At 41.5% G+C, this 25358-nt stretch overlaps 1 protein-coding gene across 4 annotated transcripts in view; it reads left to right on the top strand.

Moving 5' to 3' along the window:
- Nucleotides 1-25358, top strand: part of Col19a1 (collagen type XIX alpha 1 chain) — a 349367-nt gene that overhangs the window by 253083 nt on the left and 70926 nt on the right. For 3 of the 4 annotated variants that reach the window (XM_087205147.1, XM_087205146.1, XM_087205145.1), the window contains 2 exons: nucleotides 21110-21169; nucleotides 25279-25314. In XM_087205147.1, coding sequence (XP_087061273.1) covers nucleotides 21110-21169; nucleotides 25279-25314 — 96 coding nt within the window. The remainder of the gene's footprint in view (nucleotides 1-21109; nucleotides 21170-25278; nucleotides 25315-25358) is intronic. The other variant, XM_087205144.1, reaches the window with a different exon arrangement.

The raw sequence follows: 25358 nt of genomic DNA, 5'->3' as shown, positions 1-25358 counted from the left end.
TCCCACATGCCTTTCATCAAAACTGGGATAAGTGGAGTATCCCATTGGACATGAAGTGTCTGACCATCAAGAAGGAAGCCCATTCTGCTCCTGAATCCACAAGAAAGCACAACAGGATGAGAATGGGTGTGGGCAACCAGATATGACTCAAAAATCTAAGTGAAATTGCCCATGCGGCAGTCATTCAATTAAAAATATTTGGGGTCTGATCACTTCTTGGGAGGTATTCTCACCACTAGTTAGGGTTCTTTCTGTGCAGCGCAGTTCATCATCAGCCCATCACCAACATATTGGAAGACAATATTGGAGACAGGCCTCCTCGGTCTTTTCTCTATGTGTTCTTGCTTTTGCTTCCCATAAATTCACCTCACTACTGCTGCATCCTTCTGTTTACAAATCCCAAAGACACTATTTTCTAGCCCGGGCCGTGGTGTTCAAAAAAGTATTTGTTAAATGATGAGTTAATTAATTAACAAATTCCAATGCTTTATTCATCAAACTAAGGTCAACATAAAGCCCTAGATAATTTGTCATTGATATATGTAAAATCAAACTTGTGACCCTATCTTATGACTTTATCTTAAATGTCAGATGGGGATCCTATTTAAAACTTAGGGATTCTCTTAAATTTTCTCATTAATTTAGGCTTTCTAGGGAATGTTATATTTAAAAGGATGGGATATATTTTATGATTCTCCAGGAAATATTTTTAATAAGTCTATCCTAGCTTTTTCAAAATATTAGGGCTTGTTGCTCGTGAAAAAAGTAAGCGGAAGTGTACCTAAATTTAATCAGGATAATGGCATCTACTGTTACAAAATAGGACTTACCATAAATCCTTCAAAATAATGAGAATAAGTTGGCTCTGATGTCACAATGTCAGCTAGAAAAACTGAAAGAATACACTCCATTACTATCACCCTTGGCAAAAACTTACCAACTTGCCACTCAGCTGCTTAAATATTTGCTAACCATTGCAAAACATTTAAAGCTCATATCTTTACAGGTCTCCCAACACTACTTTGATATAACTTTATCTTACTGATGAGTCAGTTTTCCCTTAAATGAAAATACATGGAGCCTTTATATTTTAGAGTCTAAAGATGAGGATGTAAATGTTTATACCGTGAAGTTCTATTTCCCAAAACTGAGAGCTGACCACAGCAGCTGAATGGAGAGTCTTGCTGGTAACAAAGCAGTACTTGGAACTCAGTTATTGTCTCACCTACAAGAACTGCAGCTATCGATCTTACCATTACAGAACTGGGGTTCTGGGAGTTAACTCTATAAAGACGAGGGACCATAGCTTTGTTTTTTTCTCCCAGTGATGCAGTTAAGCCACTGGGGTAGGATCAGAAGGATGGAGGCCCATTTGGGAATTAGTGGAAGGTAACTTACTAAGCACTTGACTCTGTCTCCTTCTGAGAGCAGTTAGAGCTCTCACCCTGAGATCCAACTAGGATGGACTGAGAAAGTGGGGGCCCCTTTCCAGAGTCCACACTGACTGACGTCTCTGTTTGTAGCTACCTCCTCCTCACCCTCAGCTTCACAAAAGAAGGGACCGAATGTGTTGCATTGGCCAAGATGCATGTGTTCCCTTGGCACTGTCCCCACCTCCCACCCCATCTGTTTTTGGGTACTGAGGTGGTTTCATTTTGCAGTTTGTCATGAGCTGGATGGTATGGTTATTACAAATGAGCAGAGAGAGTAGGGGCCAGTATGCAACTTTCCTGGAGATTAAATAATGGACCATGTATTGAAACACACACAATGACCCTACAAGGTTAAAATATCTTCCCTGTTGAATTGGCATTGATTTATGTGATGTCTGCGCTGGATCCCTGGACCTTGGCTCATCAGCTGGCAGCAGCCCCCACAGTCATGCAGCCCAGATTCTGCTGAAGTTGGTACCCGTGGGGAGAGAGTAGCAGACTACTCATATCTGCGCTCCCTGTCTGAACTAAAAGACACATGGTTTGTCCTGCTCTCACTTGTCCTTGAATCCTCATATACATATTGATCTTTTCCCTTTTAATTTCCCTTATGTCACTCAGAGGCAAAGCTCCAGCATGAGAAACTCTCCCTATCAGCACACATCAAAAAGGAAAGGAAAAAAGGAAGTGAGGAATAGATGGGGACTAAGGAGCGAGGACAGGAAGATCCTGGGCATATTTATGTGTGTTTCTGCATGCTCACTCGGGGATGCAAAAAATAAAAGGTAGAAGATTTCCATCTCCATCACAAAAATAATTTGCAAAACAGCTGCTCCCATTTTGCAAGATTGTTTTCAAAAAAGGCAACAACACAGAGCACATTCTTTCCCTTAAGGAAAATCTGCTCTCTATCCAGCAAACTGCTCTTCCAGCTCTGGGGATTTTAATAAAAATTTGATAGGCTCTGTCAACTTCAAAAGCCATCATCTCCCTCCATGGGCAAAAATGTGCTATCTACGGAGGCCAAGTGCTGGTGGATTTTACATTAGATATGTTTTTAAAAGTCCATGTTGGAAATGCATAGTTGAATTATCTTATATCACCACACTCGCTCTCATCTCTTCAAGGTGGTTGGCATGCCTCTCAGCAACCAGTTTTAGCACTGACTTCTCCAAATTGTGGATCCAAAAAGACCAATTTTCTAACAGAGTAATCTGTTTTCCTTTCCTGTATCAAATCATAACTTCATTTTAATATCCACACGCTAGAAAGAATAGAAAAACATGATCCAAAATCAAATATTCAAGGTCTTTCCAAACCATGAGTTAAATCCAACAATGGCCCTAAAGCTAAGGCTTCCTTAGAGACCCTAGAGGCAGCTCCTCTGGGCCCAGAAGATTTACAGTTAGACTCTAAGTCCTCATTCCCTCTCCCTCCCTCCCTGTGACCCAAGATCCACTGGCCTTTGGGAGCTTCATGAACTTAGGCACAGATGCACATACAGACTTTGAGTCTCAATTTGGTTGTAGAGGGTCCTGAAAGTCACTTGAGTCCTCCCCTCTCCCTGTGACTGGTAAAATGTTCTCCTGCAAGTACCTGAGAAGGTGGATTCTGGGCCAGGCACGGGTCTTATTTCAGGGATCACAGCTTTCCTAGGCCATGTATCATGTCCTAACTTGCCAGGGCTGCCATAACAAAGCGTCACAGTGACCTGAGCACTGAAACATACTGTCTCACAGTTCTGGAGGCCAGAAGCCCACAAGTGAACATGCTGCCAAGGCCTTGCCCTTTCTGAAAGCACCAAGAAGGGAATGGTCCATGCCCCTCTCCTAGCTTCTAGTAGTTCCTGGGCCATCTTCACATGGACTTCTCCCTGTGGTCATATTTCTGCATCCAGACTTCCCTTTTTCTGAGGACAAGAGCATATTGTATTAGGAGCCCACCTGATTCCATGATAGCTTCATCCTAACTAATCAGCTCTGCCGTAATTCTGTAGCCAAATCAGCTCACATTCTGAAATATTTTGGGTTAGGACTTTAGTATATGGATGAGGGTTGAGAGTACAGAGTTCATTCCCTAACAGAAGACTTGGTGGATTTTTTGTTTTTTAATTGTATGTCCCCTCATGCCTAAAATATTATATCCGCAAGGGTTGAACTGGGGGATTTGTAATGGCTCCATGTTCTAGAAGAGAGTTCATGTCTTTGGTTTCTTTCATTAGTTGAGCCATGGATAACTAATGATATAGCACTCTTTGGGGCCTAAAGGAATGGCCATCTCCTACAGTTTAGCCCACACATGTCCTGGTGTGTTCCCTTCTTTCAGAGAATACCTTCTTCAAGACAGAGCAGCTGTAGCCTTCCCACTTGCCTCAGCACAGATTCCAAAGTTCTGCCCACTCTTCCCACAGGAGAGCAAAAGACAGCGCTGACATCCCAACATTCTTGAGATGGGCAGTTAGATCAGCACCCCTATACATACACATGCCTGCCACAACCCTCACCGCTTACTCAAGACTTTTATTCAAATTGTACAACTATTATGTTTATTTCAAAGGCTTACAAGGACCCTTCACATGGGACCACAGTACAAAATAGGCTAATAAAATCAGAATAGCATCTGAAGCAGAACCTTAGTTCCAAAACTGCACAGACTGTGTCCCTCTTTATTTCTGGAAAGCCTGTCTTAGCTTAGAGAAAGCAGGGAGGAGAATCTCACATGTCAATGAACAAATGCTACTGAACCTCAAGTTTGAATCTGCCTTGAGTATTGTTAACCCAAAGAATGGAGAACTGGGCTAGAGACCCCCTAGATCCCTGATGCACTGGATTTCCTTACAAGCCATTGCATAAAACAAGTACATGGTGCTCTGGTGGGCAGTAGACGGCTCTGTTGTTTTCTGGGTGGGAAGGCCACCAGAAAACTACGACATTAGAATAATAAATCATGCTGACAGAGCAGTATGAGCTGACACTGCCAAGGCCTCCACTGCCCTGTGGTTGTGGGATGTGAGATGGAGGACATGGATTAGATTAGACTCTCACCAGTGACAGTCTGTGTGTCCTTCTGCCCTGCAGCCCAAGACCACAGGTCCTCCTGATCTAAGAACCACCCCTGAGAAAGTCATGTTTTAGCCCAAAGCCTCTTCCTGCACCCCTGAAAACATCATAGCATAAGCACAACCAGGACTAGAGGCTGAGCTCTTGTACACACTGACTGACACCAGGCCCAAATGACAAGCATTTTTAGGAAATCGCCAGAAAAAAATGTTCTGCACAGGTTGCATCCACTTTGTAACTGCTGACGCTTTATGTACTTGGATATATGACTTAGAGTTTTATACTATGATAAATTATAACTCAGAATTTTGCAAGTATAACTTTTATTTTCAATTTAGAGCTCAATTACCTATGATGAATGGTATCATTATGCATATCTAAAATGTACCAATAAAATTTAAAAGTGCAAAAAATAATCTAGAGCTCACAAAACAAGGTAAACAGGAAAAATGAGAGCATTTCACAAGATCAATAATAACATGTTTTACAAACTATTTATTTTTATATTGGAATAGCATGAATACCATGATAGGCACATTTAAAATCCTAAAATTCTGCAATCATGATCTGAATGGGTGACTCTGTGTTTCCTTATTGTTCATTTTAGTTTTTCTAACAACACATATTTTTAATCAAAATATCCTTAATCAGAATTATTGACTTTTTTACTCAACAAGAATTTGTTGAGTGCTTGTATGCTTTCTAACAATACTGTGGTAGGCCTGGTGGATTCAACTCTGGCATCATGGGGCTTCACTTCCAGCACAAGTGATGCAGAAACTTTTAAAGGAACACAAAAATAAAAATCATGGCATTATGAGAGAAAAATACAGTATCCAATGAGAGGATATGAATGGGTCTGGAGAAGTTTTCATGGATGGTATTTTATAATGGTTAGGACCCCGGGAGGACTTCGTGCTGGCCAAATAAGGCGATGCAGACAAAGTGGTGGGTGAGAGAGGGAGGGTCTTGGTCCATGTGAGGGGCTGAGAGGCCATGAAAGCTGGAACCTCAGGGGTAAAAGAGGCCGCAGTGATGCTAGAGAAGGGAGTAGGTTAGGTCATGCAGGAGTTTGACAGCTACTTAGGTTTTGAAGAGAAGAAATCAAAATGTCATGTAAAGGTCTCTTTCTATTCATAGAAACTATAGAGGAGCAAGGATGAATTATGGCGGGGCCGCTGCAGTGATCTTGGCAGGACATGATAGTGATCCACCTCAGTGATGGCATAGGGAAGAGGCAAGAGACTTGGGTGACTGATTGTCATGAGGAAGGAGGAGGGGATGGTATGAAGGGTGACACCCAGACTAAGGAAGGAAGAATTCTAGGGGAAGAGGAGGATAAATTCAGTTTTTCTTTCTTTCCTTTTTTCTCCCAATTCAAAATGGAATTACTGGTCATTTTACTAAGGTGAAATGCAGAAGTACATTGGGAAGAGATTAATTCTCATTCTTTCCCTTCTGGACTAGCCAGTGTTGACAGTGTCATGGAACTCCCTTACTTTCTCTTTCATACTTGTGTATATTTGTTGCATACTTTTACTTCAGCTTTGCATTTATTAAATATGAATTACTTCTAGAATTTGCAAGTGAATATATTGATAGATGAGTCCAAATTTCAGACAAGAGTTATACCATGGGTGCATAACGTTGTGTAAATGATACCTAAGCCCTGGGATGGACAAGCACGCCTGGGAAAAGTATTGAGTCAGATGAGACTGGACAGTATGGAGAAGGGCTAGTCACTAACAGTTGGAGGAGGGAGGAAGAAGAGAGGAGACAGGAGAAGAGAGGAGTGGAGGAGAGCAGAGGGAGAGAGGGGATAGGAGGGGAGCAAGTCAGGAGAATGAGGGAGGAGGGAAGACTAGGTTTGGGCCACACCAAGAGGAGAGCAAGAGCAGGCAAGAGGTCATTAGTGAAGACTCCATTAGACAGAGCAGCAGAGCTATCCTTAATCACATTAGAGAGCCCATCAGTGGAGTGGTTGGGGTTGGAGCCAAATTGCTGTGCGCCTAGGAGTAAATTGAGATGAATAAGTGATGTGAAAGCAAAAATCACACCGGACAAAATTAAACAGGCAGAGAAATGGTAATGTAAGACATTTGCAATAGGAGAGAAAACCAGACTCAGTCTAAGCCTAACTCCATGGAAACAAAGGGCAAATCTGTAAGTGTTAAACGGAAAGGGAAAACAGAAGAGATCTGTGATCCAACCAACAAAGCATGGGTCAAAATTACTTCCTGAAAGTCACATCTTTATCAAATATGTACAGACTTTTCTCCTTGTCATTGTTTCCTAAACAATACAACTTACATTTACATTGTCTTAGATATTATAGTAATCCAGAGATGATTTAAAGTATAGGGGAGGGTGTGGCTAGGTTGCATGCAAATCACCATGTCATTTTATATAAAGGACTTGACATCCACAGAGTTTGGTTTCCAGTTGGGGATTCTGGCACCAGCCCCCATAAATACAGAAGGACAACTATATTTGTCTTTGTTCATTGGTTTTACCCAAAGGAAAAGTAAACTTTTTCACCTTGGTAACAAAAAGGTTTATACCATTGAACAAGGCTGAAGTTAGGCTTGCCCCCTCCCTCAGAGATAGGAACACAGGGCTCTGTCTTTCTTGGTGATTTCATTTGAAAAGAGTGATTCCCAAGTCCTGGAGAAAGACTCTCCTCCTGAGTTGTAAAGCTAAGCAGAGGCCCTCTAAAGGACTTCCAGTTCCAAAGGTTAAAAAAATTTATAAGCACAAGTTTTCTAAAGTGAAAATTCCCAGAAAAGGGAGGTCAGGGCCCAGAGTCCAAAAGAAGTCTGTCTAAGTTTAATCCAGCTGACGCCAGCATTAAGGCCATCTTGGTCAGTGGACACCGAAAGCATTAGCTGCCCTTTGAGAAAATTGCCCATGAATGGAAGGAGAGAGAGAGAGCACTTGAAGGGAAATCTTTGCCCAGGAAAGTGTGTTTTGTTTGTGTTAAGTCTGAAAGAGGTAGGATAGGTAGACAAAGACAGACAGGGAAATTAAAGCTTAAATTGGCCAATTTTAGCTACATTTTGCTTAATTTTGCAAAACTGGCCATTTTCATCTGAGAGCAATAGGCAACATTAATAAGGAAAAAGTCCTAAGAAGGCAGAGGGACTGGAGTCAGAGGACTTACAGAAGAAGCAGTTGCTGAGAGGAGGGACAGCTCACTGAGGATGGCAAACATGCAGGAATTCAAGTGCTGCCAGAGGACTTGCATTTTGTTTTCCTCAGTGTTGTAATAGCCATAGTCATTTACTTAGGGAAAGTGGAGTCAAGTTAGTGATCTGAGGACTATAAAAAATTTTTAGGAAGCTGAGCTGTATAAAGGGCTAATTGAGGTTGGCAGGGAGAAAATAGAAGATTTAAGGCTTTGTCTCAAGAGATGTGAAGTTTCTCCAGAGGTAAAAGTCACCAAGAGGACAGATGCAGTCTCCAGCATTGAAGTTATTTAGCAGGAGTGTTTAACAAAAGGGGAGAAAGACAAAGATGTCTGCAAAACAAAAGAGTACCCCTAGAAAGCTGTTACTTGACTACTCCTATCTTTCAAGTAAAGACTAAATGCATTAAAAGAAGCAGACTCTTTTTCTGTAGTGCTATGTTTATTAGTTTTATTTTTACCTAGGGAAATGATGAACATGATGTTGGTGACCCTAAAGAAAGAAGGTAAAAAGGTTTTCAAAGTGAGTAAGAAGTTCCAGTGTTTAAACTCACCTACACATCCACCTTCCCTGGAAACCCTGCCATAGCTGTGACCATGCCCCAGCCTCAGCCTGAGTGAACCAGAACCTTCTCTGCCCCACACCAGGCCATGCTGTTGGAAACCACCACCCCAGCCCCTTCATCAGCACTGCTGGGCAGCATTTGACTTCAAGAAAGGTGAAATAGGAAGGGGAAATAGCTCTAGTAAGGTAAAAGAAATGAGGATGCAAGATTTGGCTTATAGTTCAAGTTTGAGTAATCCATGTGGGTAGTAAGAACAGTCTGAAGATCCCTTTGGTGAAATGCCTCAGGCTCAGGGTCACTTTTTTATATATTCTGTGTGTTTTTAAGTATCACAAACCTAGGCTGTTGTGGAGCATTTTTGGTGGGGTTTTATCCTACACCAGTAGTGGTTTAGCCAAATAATTACTTCAAACCCAATTTTAAGGGTGGGGGATTTAGCTCAGTGGTGCTGCCGCCTGCCTTGCAAGCACAAGGTCCAGAGTTCGATCCCCAGTACCAAAGACCAAAACAAAACCAGTTTTAAAGTTAAAACACTCGGCCGGGCAGGGCGGGGCGAGGAGGCGGCGTTCCCACGGGCTGTGCAGCAGCACTGGGACCGGGCAGCCAAGACCCCGCGGCTACCCGAGGTCGAGCGCAGCGGCTGCAGACAAAGGAGCATGTCAGCCAAGGAGCGCCGGCCCCGCAGCTACCTGGAGGCCCTGCGCCCCGCGCGCCGAGGCCGCCCGCTAGGCCGGCGCTACCCGCTTGGCCCACAGGCCCCGGCCCGCAGCATGGAGCCGTCTGGGCGCCCCCCGCCCCGGACCGCCGCAGCCGCTCCTTCTGTGGTTCGCGCTGCTCCCCATGGTGGGAGGAGGAGGAGGCAGCGCTGGCAGCGGGATCTCGGCGCCCGGGGCTGCAAGCACCATGGGCAGCCACGAGGAAGCAGCATGGCAGAGGCACCCGCAGCCCGCTGAGGGCAAGGTGGTGTGCAGCAGCCTGGAGCTCGCGCAGGTCCTGCCCCCGGACACGTTGCCCAACCGAACCGCCACCCTCCAATTCAGTTTGCAACCAAAATTGTGAAAAGAAGGCCGTGAACCAATATACTACTGTAATTATCAAGTTACCAAAACCTTAACTTTCCCACAGCAGTCAGAAGCCATGGAAGTAGCACTTGAGCTCGTCCAGCACCCTCTGTCTCAGTGACTTCTTTCCTGTCACTGAGGGGACTGTCCTGTACAAGCTATCTTCTTCAGGTTCACCTGTTTGCAGATCCTGAAATCAAGATTTCAATAGCTCAGCATTGCTGGTATCATGTTGACCCTCACATAGAAGAAATTTGTTATACAACTTTCTAGAGTAGGTCCAGGGATACCATAGCCACATGGTCCAGGGCCGCTGCGCTCTACACCCTCCTCCTGCTTTTTGTTCTTGAACTTCAGGCACTGGAGTCATGGCTGAGAGCGGGCAATGAATGCCAGCCCCGCACTGAAGGGTACCATGGCGCTCCTGCCACCACACCACAGGTGCTCAGGCCTTGGCATCCAGTGGCCACTGGGCTGGACTCTGAGGCACAGCTACAACTTCTACTGTGATAATGAAGAAAACTTATGAGAAGAGAAATCTTTGCCATATTTCTGATCTCAGCAAGAAAGATTTGTGCCTCTCAACATGCACAGCAGCGATGGTATCCATCAGTGTCTTGTAGATGTTCTTTCAAGGCATACTACTGAGAATGTCCATTAATGGAATGTTGCTCCAAGAATGATGTGGGCAGGGTCAGCTGAAGAAGCCATGATGTAACCAGACTCATGGTCCCTAATATTGAAGATATTTGAAGTCTTTATATTCTGAGATGGTTCCTTATGCAGTGATAATTGAACCAGGATGCTGATTTCTGTGAAGACCTCAGGATCTGGAAGTGAGGGGAGGACAAGGAGCTGTGCTGCCTCCTCTTGGACATCAGAGAGCCCCTGTGATGGAGGTGTGGAAGCCACACCAGCCCCATGCACAGGATCTTGCCACGCAGTTCGGGCTGGCCTTGAACACAGTATGTAGCTGAGGTTGACTTCAAATGCATATCCTCAGTCTCCTGGTGCTGGGATTACAAGCATCCTCCACCACATCTGGAAGCGGTTAACAATTTGCTGGCAACATGCACCTGATACACTCTTTGTGATAAACGCTGCTGCTCCCAGCCGGCCACACAGTCATGAAGGGTAAACAAGCAGTGCTCCAAAGGGGACTGTCCTGTACAAGCTATCTTCTTCAGGTTCACCTGTTTGCAGATCCTGAAATCAAGATTTCCATAGCTCAGCATTGCTGGTATCATGTTGACCCTCACATAGAAGAAATTTGTTATACAACTTTCTAGAGTAGGTCCAGGGATACCATAGCCACATAAAACCCTCAGATGTACTTCACAGTGCAAAACAGCAAAAAACTAGAGGAGCAGAGCCCCTCCCCTAGTGCCGAGGAGGTGAGCTGTGTGGGTGCCAGCAGCACCACTCTCCCGCCCACCCCGGTGGCTGTGCTGAGACAGTATTTGGATCCACAGCACAGAGGCACAGGGGGTCATAAAGGACATTGTTCTGAGCTCCAGAAGATAGAGCAGAAGTGAGCAACAGAAAGAGGGCCTCTCTCCAGCTCCTTGATGAAGAGGGAAGCCCATTGGAAAAGTGAAGAAAATCTCTGCAATAAAGGCACACCAGACCACTGCAGTTATCAGGCAGGATGGTGTGTGACTGCAGTCCCAGCGCTCTGGATAGCTGAGGTAAGGTCACATGGTAGAGTCCAGCCCGACCAATTTGGTGAGTTAGTGAGACCCTTAGTGGGTATCTAAAGTAAAATGTCTGAGGGTATAGTTCACTGAGGAGATGCAGAGTACAAGCCCCAGTAATGCAAAAGTGAAAAACTAACATATAGATGAGAAATAGAAAAAAAATTCATAGATTCTTAGATTAAAATAACAAAATAAGTGGCCACTGATTTATTTAGTATGAAGAAAAAATGGCTGTCACTGGCAGAGACGGGGGGAGAGTCCCCACAGTCCCGGGCCTGACTCTCCCGACGACGCAGAAGGTTGTGGAAGAATCAGATAGAGACCGAAAGCGTAGAAGCAAAGTTGTACTTCTATTCAGCAAGCATGCAAGAGTACAGCTGCCTTCTCGCAGAGAGGCAGGGGTGCCCAAAACCGAGCCAACATTGCAGAGGGGCTCAAGATTTTTATAGTAGTGGGGGTTTTATCATAGTTGGGCCCTATCCTGCCTCTGGGCTGAGGGTGCCCTACTTGCTTGGTTAATGATTAACTTAGCTCATTACTAGGGACAACAAGGAAGGGTCTTTTCAGGGGCCCTTGACATCTTAGGGCCAAGATTCTTTTTCCTTTTGATCTTAGCAAACCAAGCTTTTCAGGGTACAGCATGAAGAGGAGGTGCAGCCTCAGCAGACTGTCAGCTTTTTATGAGTGGTTAAGCCTGTTCTGCCAGCTATCTGAACTCCTTTGGGGAGGGGCTCATCTCTCCCTCCCTAGGGGTCTCTATCCCTACAGGGCTATAGGCTTTTCTATTACATGGAGACTCAGGTTATGGAACCCCAAGACATGAGCTCACTTCCTTGGCAACATCTCCAAACAGAACTTGGAACCCTTGTTAATGGGTGTCACAATCTGGTAACAGCCGTCTCCCAAGCTCACTTGGCCAGAGACAGTCAACAGCGAACATGCTGAGCTGCTTCTCCACTTCGAGAGGCCACAGCCCCAGGACCCCAGGTAGAGAAAGTATCTGTGAAAGATGAAGAAGATGGCTGACTCCATCCAGATGCCCCAGGCCATGCTGCTACAGCTGCATGACTGTCAAAGACACCTCAGGGACGGTCTCCCCGGGAGTGAACACCAGTGACCTACCAAAATCAAGGTATCCCAGTGAAGTCTCCCTAAGCCCAAATACCAATGGCACAGAAACTGGGAAGAGCACGGGGCAAGTATCACCAGGCCCAGAAACCCAGTAGCTCTGGGCAGGCCTCCCCAGAGCCAAGCACAGAAAACCTAGAGAGTCAGAGTCCAGGGGGGGAGACCGAAGTCACAGCCACCAGCCCCCGAGAGACACTGAGAAGCCTGGTGTACATCCACCCAGGCCTGGCCGCCACTGTTGGAAACAAGAGCCTTGCAGAATTCCGGCCAGTGTGGTCCCTGCAGGCAGTCAGGCCACTCTCATTCTCTGAGCCCTGCCTGCCTGTTTCCCTGGGCAGCCAACCCATCTATGGTCCCTTCTTCCCAGGCACCTCCACCCACCCACACCTCTACCTGATTGGCCCTGATTTTGGGAAGAGACATCAAGACAAGCTCTCTTGAGAATTCCATCCCATTTGAGGGCCTGTGTGATAAAGATCGAGATGTGTGGTGTTTGGTCAATAAACAGCTTATCACCACACACTGGGTAGAGGAGGCAGGAGACCTGTATACTGCGTCACCTCAGTTGGAGTTAGAAGAGGCCATTAGGCTTTCTGAGCTAAAGAAAGATTCTGAGCTCTTAATTTATTCATCACCTTGTATACCAGAATATCCTAAAGTGCCTTGTCCAGGAGAAGAGAAATCCATGTGCAACAGAGCTGCAGGCTGCTGGAGAAAGCTGTATTATGCAACTGGCCACACTTTTCAGGCCAAACGTGTCAGCAGGCGAGCTCACTGTGCTGTCTGCATAGACCGTGTAGGGGGACTTGGCTGCCAGGTGTATAAGTGCACCAACTGTAAACACTCGGTTCACAAGAAGTGCCACAAACTTGTCACAATTGAATATGGGCAGCATTTTTTAACATCAGAGCCCATGATGCCAGTCAATCCATCATCCGTGGCTTCAGACCCTGCCCACACAGTGATTCCACATAACCTTTCAACTCATGAGGCTTTAGAACAAGTTGATGAAGAGCATGAGGTAGGAAACACCGGGGAAAGTGGCAAAGCTTCATCTGGTTTAGGTCTTGAGGACTTTGATTTGCTTCGAGTGATTGGCAGAGGAAGTTATGGGAAAGTACTGTTAGTCCAACTGAAAGAATCAAATCATATGTATGCAATGAAAGCAGTGAAAAAAGAGCATGTCAACGTTGATCAGATACAGAGAAAGAAGCACATTCTAGAGCAGACATCCAATTGTCCTTTTCTAGTTGGACTGCATGCTTGCTTTCAGACAGAAAGCAGGCTGTTCCTTGATCTAGACTATGTCAGTGGGGAAGATCTACAGTTTCATGTGCAGCAACAAAGAGGGCTTCCTGAAGAACACGCCAGGTTTTACTCTGCAGAAATCAGTTTAGCAGTCAACTACCTTCATTGACAAGGAATACTTTACAGAATTTCAAAATTAGAAAATATATTGCTCAACTCAGAAGGGTACATTAAACTCATCAATTTTTGCTTGTGTAAGGAAGGCTTACAGCCAGGAGACATGACCCGCACTTTCTGTGGCACTCCTAATTTCGTGGCTCCAGAATTTATAAGAGGGGAAGATTACAGTTTCAGTGTGGACTGGTGGAATCTCGGAGTAATAATATACATAATGATGATTAGAGAGTCTCCATTTGATCTTAATAAGAGCTCTGATAACCCTTATGAAAACTCAATCAAGTATGTCTTGCAAGTAATTTTGGAAAGAGACATTATCATACCTCATTTTCTGTCTGTACAAGCTGCAAGTGTCCTAGAGAGTTTTCTGAATAAGGACCCAAAATAATGACTGGGTTGTCACAGGGGCTTTGCTGATGTTCAGGAGTATCCATTCTTTCAAAATGTGGACTGGGACATGATGCAGCAAAAGCAGGTGGTGCCTCCATTTAAACCAATTATCTCTGAGGGATTTGGTTTGGACAACTTTGATCCTGAATTTACTAATGAACTTGTCCAGCTCACCCCAGATGATAATGACATCGTGAGGGAGCTTGATGCATATGAATTTGCAGGTTTTGAGTATATCAATCGTCTTACGATGTATGAAGAAGAAGGGGTCTGATCCTCATTTTTCAACTATGCATTTCACTTATGTTCCCATTTAATGTTTGGAAAAACTTGTTACCGGCCTAGATAGAATTAACCATTTCAGAGACGTCTGGAAGCTAATTTCAATTTATTGTTTTGAAGCTATATTTAGACATTAATACTTGATTCTTATAGTCTATAGTAGAGAATATGGAGTTTTTTATTCATAGATTAGATTTTTATGAACTGATTTAAATAACAATGAGGCGATCGCTTGCTAACCACACTTGTATATCCATTCCATTTGTTGAGTGGGACATAATGCCTAATATTTTTTCTTTTTTCTTATGATACAAGAAAACAATTTGTCTTTTCAGTAAAATATCTTACCTATGGTAGTTTCTCTGCAACCACACTTTTGAAACTGACCACCTTTTGGGGTCAGTTTATGCGGTCTTTAGGAAAATCCAAAAAATACCAACAATTGTGAATAAAAACACATATACTTGTATCTTTTTTATATGAAGAAAATACAATATATGACTACAAGCTTTGGAAAGGTAATAGTTCTCATGAAATGGGGCATCTGAAAAGGTTAAAAGAGAATTTATTAAATGTTTATAAATTTTAAATTGTTCTAAATTTAAAACTAGAACATTAACTAAAATTAAATTAAACTAAGACTGTACCATTATAACTTATTTACATTTAGATGATGCTTACCTTTCACATCCTTGGCATAAAAATGATACTAAAATGGATGATTTATAGCATCCTAATATTAGTTAATGATCTAGTTTTAAATTCAGAATGATTTAAAATTTGTAAACATTTAAGAAATTATCTTTTAACCATGTTTAGATGCCCCATTTCATGAGAAATATTACTTTTCCAAAGCTTGTGCTCATGTATTGTCTTTTCTTCATATAATTTAGTTTGAAACTAATGAAAACATCAAAGGAAAATATTTATAGACATTTACGTGTTCATTTCTGAGGCATGTATGTGTCTCTTAATGCCTGGAACTTGTTTTAAAACAAAAAGCAGTATTCACAGCATAAACTTATAGAGAATTCTAACATGTCAGAAATATGTTTATGATCTTGCTTTTAAGTGTTGCTCTTTTCCGTAGGGCATTTCAGAGTGTAGAATAACCACCCAGGGTGTTTGTTTACCATGTTTATTACTGAGCCCACATTAGAACTCTTTTGGACTTTTGAACCTCACTTTGAGAAACACTTTCTTCAAGATATTCTTTTGTCCTCCAGTTAAATAGTAGAAAGTGTGTTCATGGTATAATATTTTAAGATGTTACAAGCAGAAATTTACAACTTTATGAAAATTTTTGAACAAATTTTACATGAATGACTTCATTAGATACCTTCCTTGTTCCCCTCAACAAAATCTTATCAGTTTTCTGCCAATGATATCCGAATGATGAGCATTTTTCTTTTTTGAGGTTTTCACCATTATTCAGGGTGGTCTTTTGCTTTTCAACTTTTTAAGTAATAAGATTAACTGTATATTTTATAGAGAACTGCATTACAAATATGTTTTCAACTATTTTTGTAGTATTTAAGTGTTATGTCAGTTCTTTTTATGTCATATAGAAATTGTCTCAAAATACTCTTTAGGGGAATAAGTCACTTTATAGTCAGAATGGTTGACATTCTGGTGTTCTAAAAAAATTTATTTTGCATAATCCTGTAGTCAGATCATTTTATGCATATGCAGCTTGGGTTAAATTTCAAGTACTGTGTTCAGCACTGGTATATTTACTGTATAAATTTGTTTTGTTTTATTTCTGTCATGTAGAACACTGCCTTGGTCATTATAATATAATCTGTGCTGTGTTCTTCTTTTTTCATGTTACAGCCTTTAAATAAAACACAATATAAATTCAAAACAAAAAAAAACAAAAAGAAAAAAACCAAATCCTTAACTTATATTTTGACCTCAACATGTAGCAAGTACATACATCTGGAAACTTTTGATCATTGTAAGGTCCATATTTTACCATGTATGAAATCTTAATGTAATGCAATTATCATTATATTAAAAAAAACAGTAATGTGTCAGTCAAAAAAATTAAATTAAATTAAATTAAAACACTGATGAATTTCCAGTGCATTCTCCTTCCCATCATTCATAGGCTTAATTTTATTAGCTGTAAAGATGACAGAGTCACTTTCCTATTTAAAAAAGATGTTTCACTCCCATTTGATTCTAAAATTGTGATGACCTTGGATTCACTGTGAATGTAGCATTGTCAAGAAAAATAATAATGCACAGCAAACCTACAGACAGAGATGAGTAGATCTGAAAATACTCCGAGGGAGGGTGGCCTGGAAGTGCTTCCTTCATTCACCCAGTAAAAATTGTCCCGATTAAGGACAAGGTATTTTGACATATGACTTCTGTGCCTTATAAATCTGCACAACCAATCTATTCAAAAGATCATACATCTCTCACCAGAAAATACTTCTTAAAGATAGTCTCTATGGAAAAGAAAACTTTCTTATAGATTGACCATTGAAAATGAAATTTTCTGCTAATAACTAAATAAATAAAACCTTGACACTCTGAAACAGATTAAAAAGCAAAAGATGATACAGCAGTGTAAGTCATTTGTATGTCTTAGATTTTACTGCTTTTGCATTTGCACTATTTCCTGTATTCCAAGAAGTTATATAAACCATATTCTGCCATAACAAATGCATCACATTTTCAGCAATTATTACTGAACATATGCGGGCAAGGGGAAGAAATAAAAGAAAAAAAGGCCACAAAGCTTCACATAGGACAGCTGAGCAAAGAAGGGAGTTGTGACACTTTTAAAACATTGAAATGATGATTCATTTCTCAAAACAAGACAGCTGGGTTCTCCTCTGCTATGTTCATTAGGAAACACATGTCACTTAGGAATTCTTAAGACCTCACTGATGAGAAATTTGATTCTGTAAAACAGGTGTATTTCAAACTCTGAGAACCTTTGTTATTGCTCAGAATCTTTTCTAATTGCTTCAGAATCTTAAGTGGAATTAGAATAAGCCAGTGACATAATTGTTCCCTCCTCCTACCAAAATAAATAACCTAAAAGAGTCTCCAGGGAACTTGATGTGGTACTTGATATAAACATACACATGAAAGGATTTTTTTTAAATTATAAATAACGGGAAAGACTGCCGAACTACTAGAAGAGTGAAATCAACTCATCCACACCACTTTGTTTCTATTCTGGATGAATATATTAGTTTTTAAGATTATGATGTTGTTCATGGGTCACCAGAATCAAGTGGCAGCTTCCCCAAACCTCACTTGTAGGCCTCTGCTTGTGCATGGGTGGGGCTCCATGGGTCCGAGCCCCCACTGCACCATTAGAACTACCTGTGCTCAATCCTCGGCCCACACAAACTTGGATTTCTGGGTCGGGGGAGATATCTCCATTATTTTAAAGTGCTTCAGATGGTTCTAATATGCCACCACAGTGAGAACCATTAAATGCTGGGAAAAGCGTAGGCTTTGCAATCCACAGTTGATTGTGGGACTCATAGTTGTGTCACTCTGGGAAAGCCACTTTCCTCTTTAAGCCTCAGCCCTCTCATCTATAAAATGGGCATGGCTGAGTCCAAGCAAAGAGCTAATGGGAGGATTAACATCAGATGAGAGAAACTTTTCCCAAGGTGCCATTCCTGTTATATTAACTGTCACTGAAGATTGTACTCTTCTGTTCACCCACCTTATACTTTCTTTCTTCTCTTGAGGTCTCAGCTCTTTTTGGTGTTGATTGTCAGCATCCTTACCACCTTATCTTGCTTCTCTTTGCATCCTCTGGCATAATTCCTACAAAGAAGGATCTCAACTTGTGTTGCAGGAGAAGTTAAGTCAAAGTACAATTGAAACACAGATATCTTAGCATTGCTGTATAATATGCCACTCCTCTATTCCCTGACCACCAAAATAAAATCATAAAAACAGCCTAACATTTGGAATCCAGCATCACAAAAGAGGCACCTGAACAACCACAGACAGCCTTTGGAGATGCATACAGATCACTTCCACTTTAACAGCCATATCCGATATGGAGAACAGGAGACCAGGAGAAGCACCCAGGGACATGAGGACAGAGGATTAACAGTGAATGGCAAGGGAGGCCATCTTGCCCATGTGAAGTCAGTCTACCAGGACTAAAATGACAGTTCCTGATCTGCCCTGAGAAGAAAAGGAGATAGTGAATGAGATCGTGGATTTGCAAAATGCCTGAGGAGACCGGCTGCTTTATAGTCAGTGGAACAAGGAGGCAGAATAAGGAAACAGCAGGGGTCTTTATGAGTAGATTGTCAAGGGGACAGGATGCAGTCTCTACAGCTCATGGCTTTTTAAATAGCATCACAGGTGTCCAACTGAAGAATAGTCTTTCCTGACGCCTAATAAATTCACCACCTCATGCCCACAATGATCAGTCATTGAATATCCATTTTAAATATGGAAACAACCATAGGTGTCTGAGATTTGGATGTAGATGCTTTTGTTTGCAGATTTTACATGAAGGCCAAGGTTCCTTCCAAGCCCAGACCCTCCAGACAAGAGCCACCTCTGTCCAGGCCTTCCTCTAGGTCTCACCTGAGTTCCATTTATATTGGTTCAAAAAATATAGCATCTAAGAGTATATATAATTTGTCTTACTCCTCTGTGGAAATTCTTCTGCCCTCTGTCTTTGATGTGGGGCAGATGTTATTTTTATAAGTCACTTATAGACCTTTTTCCTGCTTTCTACTTTTATTTTATTAGGTGAGTCTAGTTAGTAAACATAATTTTCCTTCACACAGGAATTTTAGCACCAGGGATTTTAGCCCCTACCTTGTGGGTATCAGGAACATCCTTTTAATGCTTAAACAGAACAATTGTTTATTCCTTCTTTCACTCACAACAATAGGTACCTTAAAGTATGCAATAACTTCCTTTTCTTCTTACTTTGGATACAATTTACTGCTCTACAGAAAAAGAAAAATGACTTTTCCTGCAATGCAGTGAGTATAAGACTGAGAATTCACTAAATGTTTAGATGCTAGAAGGATAAATGCTTCTGTAATTTGCTTTGTATTAGTACAAAAATACATATCCAGCATACTAAATTTCTTGGGTAGTATGTAAAAGAACATATTACATACTGAAATTTAAAATCTTTAAAATATGAGAAAATCTAGAGAAAAATTAAAAATTAAGCTATTAATGCATAGGTGGTATGTGGACATAGCAAAAATTATGCAGTTTGATATACAGATGACCAAACTCTGTGTATACCACTCATACTAACAAGTCTGTGAATTGACTTTTCTTCTCTTTGATTCCTTCACTCTGCCACAATTGGCTTTGGTATCACTGTCTAAGAGCTTGGTAATATGAAAAATTAAGTTTTAAAATATTTGTTTTACTACGTTTTAAAATATTTTAAAAATTCACAATTATACTTCCAAAATACATTCCATAATTCTAGAAGAATGATTTCTTTAAATGGTCATAGTTATCTCTTTTATAAAAATCCCAAAATATGTATTATGACAGAAACGTAGAAATAAGTCAAAGACTTTAGGATTGTAATTAATGTGTATTTGAAGTACTTTGAGGTATAAAAGGCTTCAAATAAACAGATGGGCACACACAATACACACCCATGGGGACAGGATAAACGCGGTTTACTGCACTCTGTGTAGAGCAGAGAAAAGCTAGAGGTGACCCATGGTGTCAGCCTGGAGCATCGGCACATTAGGCTGGATCACAATCATGGGTACCATGACAGATGGGTTCCTTAAAAAACAAAAACTGAGTGAAAACAAGAAGTCAGAGAGTATTGTATAACAGATGAACCTAATAGTGGAATTTGTTTAAAATATTCAGAATCAAATAGTGTTTATGATTCCACATATGCTGCAAAAATACAAAAGTATGAACTGAAAGACAAATGGCAAATCCATGAAAGTGCCTCCCATGCCCAGGATGAGAATAGAAAGAAATTATAGAGCATTTCTTCTTTGATTGTAAATTTTTTAATTTCTTTCATCTTGAGTGCTTGGTTCTTAGGAAGGTTTGTTGTATTTTGTTTATCGTGTTTTTAAAATAAAAAGAAAGACAAGGTAGGCAAGAAAAAATGTCCAGAAGTGTCATGCTGAATATCATTTTACAAAAATGCCCTTGAGGCTGGGAAAAATATATAGTTATGTATCTGTCAATGGCTGTGTTCAGTTTAAGAAGTAGGTGGTTATCGGTGAGCTTGGTAAATGCTACAAGAAGGCAGAATGCTGAGACTCCTCTGGAGTCCAATTAGGGATAGAATTCCTTCCTAAAGTATTCTCCCTCAAATTGTATCTTCTGAAAATATTCTGTGTATGTCACATAGAAATCCTACTTCAAGATTTCTGAACAGAACGTCTCAGACACTTATAAGCTGCTGCTGTGACCTCATGGACAACAGCTCCTTCTGTCAGGAGCCAGGATCTGAGCAGCTGTAAAAATGGTGTCTCACTCTTCTCCCTATGACTACGGACTCCCCCCATCGTCTACAGAAAGAAAAGTAGTGTCTGAAATAAGAGGAGTCTGGATGACTGTGTCACCTAACAATCTGATGTCTGAAATCACACACACAAAAATTTTGGGGGGTATACCACATTTTCTCCTCTAGGTGTTCTTTCCTTAAAATTAATTTGCATTGTTTCATATTAATTGTAAATATCATGATGAAATGCTCTGGATTTCTAAAGGCACTGGGAATTGCTGACAATATATTGTTATGCCAGCAGCCTAACTGGAAGCAGAACTGAGCTTCAGATGCCAGCAGACGCACCGTGGTCACTGGGGAGTGGTCACTCTGGACCATACAGCACTTGTCAAACCTCCTACAAAATCTCCCTCCTGCTTTTCCTTAACAGGGTGAAACTGGACTTTCAGTATTTCCAGAGTTTCTTGGCCAAGGACAAAAAGGAGAACCTGTAAGTATTTGAGATTTGAGGGCAGAGAAAGACTATCCCAAAAATAGAATTAAAATACTTTTCCAGATCAGCCCCAATTTCATACGCCATGGTTGACCCTGTTGTGGTGCATACTAGGTCACGTAAGGAAGTGTATACTGTATCCAGAACCTTTACCTGTATTAACTAACTTAATCCATTAAGTATCCACAGACTAAGACATTCCCACTCCTTGTCTTCAGAGGAGAAAAGTGAGGGACACAGAAGTTAAGCAACTTGCCCATGGTCACATAGCCCGTAAGTCTTTGAGCCATGCCTCACGCCTTGGTGGGCTGATTCTGGAACCTAGGATTTAAAAATCACTACGTCACTCTGCTACAACTAAATACCATATCTGAAATGAACAACAGAATATACCAGAACACTGGTATGAATTTATCTAAAAATATGGAAAAATTCATAATATTCTCAAACAACTGGTCTCAGTTCACCTGCTGAGATTATTTTCTTTTTTGGTTTTTGTAAGGTCAAAGTGACTTCCCAGGCCACTTTTCAACATTGCTATGCCACATTGCTTGTAAAACTTAGCTCTTTTGGTACAGAAAAAGAAAAATACCCTACTACATCATTTATATTCAAATAGGACCACCTAAAGAGATTAAGAAAGCCTACTTACAATAACAACTTTTTTATTTAATGCTGCTCATAAAAAAAAAAAAACAGCCTCCAAGAATTAGCAAGAATCGAGATGTTTTTAAAAAATCAGGATTAGCATATATTTCATATTTGGTTTTCTACAAAAACGTAATGCATCTTTTTAAGTCACTTTTACCTATTTCCTTGCCAGTGTGGATTAGGGATATTGGTTTACCAGGGGATAAAGAATGAAGAGGTCACTGATGCTTGAATGGCAAACACAAATAATAGTAAAAGTATATGTCACAAAGCCAAATTTTCCCTTTGCTTCAGCTTCAGTGCTTAGGCATTTTTATGGTGACAGTGGTTTTTCTCGTGCAGTTTTCTCGGGCACCTGTGCGCCCCATCATTCAGCCTTCCAGGGCCACACTTGCTGAGTGTCCAGTTCAAGCCTCCCCGCTGTAACCAGCATCTGAGTCTTTCCTAGCAGATTTTCAGGAACATCCTGGAAGTAAAGTGCTGCCAAGGGTTGCTCCCCTTTCCACCTGCCCACTTACTACTGGTGGAAAGTGTCCCACCATCTTCCAGATGTGGCTCCAGGCCTCCATGGTGTCTCCTCCCCACCTGAACACTGACACTCATTCACCCACTTTCTCTTAACTTCTGTGGGAAATGTTGAGCACTTGGCAGTAAGATTCCACTAGAAAAGCAGAGAGTCATGGAGCAGAAAATAGAAAGTTTCTCCCAGTTAGAACAGGGTTTCTCAAAGGTAAACATGTACTTGAGTCATGTGGATCCCAGCTCAGTGGGTCTCGGTCTGCTTTGGAGGCTGGCGATTCTCACCAGCCCCTAGATGAAGCCAGTGCTGATGTTCACAGACGGTGTGCTGAGAAGCCAGGATTGGAGGATTTCATGGTTCCTAGGCTGAGAGGCCTTTCCCTCCTGAGGGATTTTCTCTGGCTTTCTCTCCCACTACCAGTGTTCAGAGGGTGCCAGCCTACTGCACAAGGACAGCTTTAACCGGTCTTCCTTATCCTAGAGAAACGAGAGGATTTTCCTCCTAATGCTTCTCCTTGGCCATTCTGTCTTCATCCCTTAATGATCCGCCTCCTCTACATATCTTTGCTTGCCTGCCTTCTCCCCCCTCACATACAAAAGCACAAAATTTATGTTATTATGCAAAGCTGTTTGTTCTACATGGTACTAACCTTTCCGTTCCAGAACAGGATCTATGCTGAGCTCTGTGTAATAAGCAGAAGGCCAAAACAGAAGAGTAGTCAGTATCCAAAGTTGAAATCTGAACCACTGATCCAAATGGCAGCTCCAAAATGGCAATTTGTCCCAACTGCTGGGCATTTAGATTGTGACTAGGTGTGCAATAAATCTGAGCAAACACATACTTAGAGATCAGCTCTAAGTTGAACCCCTGATTTTATGGATAAAGGAAGAGGGGATCTAAAAGTTTGACTTGTCCCAGATAGTAACCACTGGAGCTTGGACTAAATATGAAGTCTGTATTCAAGAAGGCCTATGGATTCTTCTTCTACAAACTTTTTAATCAATGTGGATTTTTACCTTAACAGTGACTTGAAGCAAGCAGTGGCACAGCTAGTATAATAGAAGCAGAAATAAGCAGTAATATAAGCAATGTGGCCCATTGCTCACATCTAGTTATTTTAAATCTTAAAAATTAAATAGTTGTTTTAGGAGGAGGCCCAAAAAGCAAAAATATAAAGCCCTAATCTAGAGAGAAATTAACCAATAATAAAAGAATAATCATGTTGGGTAGATATAGAGTGTATTGGTCAGTGTAGGTAAGGTTATTCTGATTAACAAATCAACCCTGAAATTTCTTTTCTTAGGCCAAAAAAAGGTCATCTCTTGTTTATGCTACATGCCCAGATGGTTCAGCTGGGAGGGGTCCATCCTGGGGCTGATACCATCCCATAGCTGCGTCATCTGGTGTGTAGAATGTTCTCAGTCACACTGTAGGGAAAGTAGGACTGAAGAACTCAGCTCGCAACTACCACAGGTCATTGCTGGTGACATTTCATGGCCAGAATTAGCTACGTGGCCCTATATAACTGCACGGGACCTGGGAAATGTGGGAGGGAGGAGGAAGGTTCCACCCATCATCTCTAGTAGATAGGTCAAGTGGGAAAAGCGCAGAAGATCATTTAGCACCACTTGCCTCCCACAAATAGACTGCAAATAGCACTCTTTCCTCAGAGAAAAAAAAATTTTTTTTGCAGTACTGGGAATTGAAGCCAAGGCCTTTGCACTGAGCTACATCCTTAGCCCTTTACTTTTTTTTTTTTTTTGAGACAGAGCTAAGTTGCCTAGGCTGCACTTAAAATTGTAATTTCTTCCCTCAGCCTCCCAGAGCACTGTGATCACAGGCATGCGCCACTTTGCCCAGAGCTTATTTAACTTCTCTGTGCCAGTTTCCACCTCATACATAGCACCTACCCTACTGGTGTTACCTGAGGGTTAGCTATGTTCAGGTACATAAAGTGATTAGAACAGTGCTTAATACATTGTCAAGAATTTGATGTTAATTATTGTTATTATATCTATATCACTTTGAATTAACAATTTTAATAAACTTTAATTAGATGTCAAGAATGTAAATGTCAGTCTGAGACACCAGAGATGCTGTGATTGTCAATGAATTTTATCCTTACACTCACAGAGTTTGTGGCTAGGATAAACAAGGAAATATAAAGTGGGATGAAGGCTATTTTAGGGAAGCAAAGGAAACCGTTTCTTTAACCTTTCTGAGTCTCTTTCTTCATCCTTAAATGGGACACTAATACGTTTTGAAAATGAAACCATGCGCTGGTAAGGGAGAGCCCATGTGCATATGTGCTGCAGAGGCTGGACTGTGGGAGGAATAACTCAAGAATGATAAGGAGAGTTGGTTCATAAGTGGGTTCCCCCAACCCTTCATCTCTCCCCAGAATTTTTGTACCTGAGCCCAATGGGAACCATTAGCAGTTCCAAACATTTGCACTGCTTTTTACTCAGTAATTAACCCCTCCAAATCATTTTCATTAAAGTAAAAATGAAAACTAAAAAAGTATTAAAATGATGATTTTGTATGTTTAGGCACATAAGTAGCCAACTGGAAGAATTCAGTGAACAACTTTCCATTTACCATTTCATTGCTATACTTATTCTTTCCCTGATAGCACATGTTTATATGTGATCATCTTCATCAGACAATAGGAAGACTTGGCCACAGGCGGCATGTCAACTTGTCACCTGCTCAGGATTCTCCAAATAGCATTGGAATAATTAACTCAGTGTTCACTTGGAAATATGAAGGAGTTTGTAAATTAGTTATCACATACTCCCGTACACTGCAGCTACAAAAGCAGACAGTATGCAGTTGTGCTCTGAGTTTGGCATGTAGGATTTCTCTACACCCAGCTGTGGAGAGTTCATTTCTAATCCTGTTTATAATTGATTCTGCTTTCAACCCATTTTCCTAGGGGGAACCTCTTATAAAAGGTGAAAAGGGAGATAGAGTAAGTAGATGTTTTATCACTGTCTTGGGTTTTCTACTTCATTG

This window comes from Heterocephalus glaber, unplaced genomic scaffold, assembly GCF_053883595.1.
Source record: "Heterocephalus glaber isolate CG9 unplaced genomic scaffold, H.glaber_assembly_v1.0 deba00000594, whole genome shotgun sequence".
Lineage (NCBI taxonomy): Eukaryota > Metazoa > Chordata > Mammalia > Rodentia > Bathyergidae > Heterocephalus > Heterocephalus glaber.
This window is presented reverse-complemented; position numbering and strand designations above follow the sequence as displayed.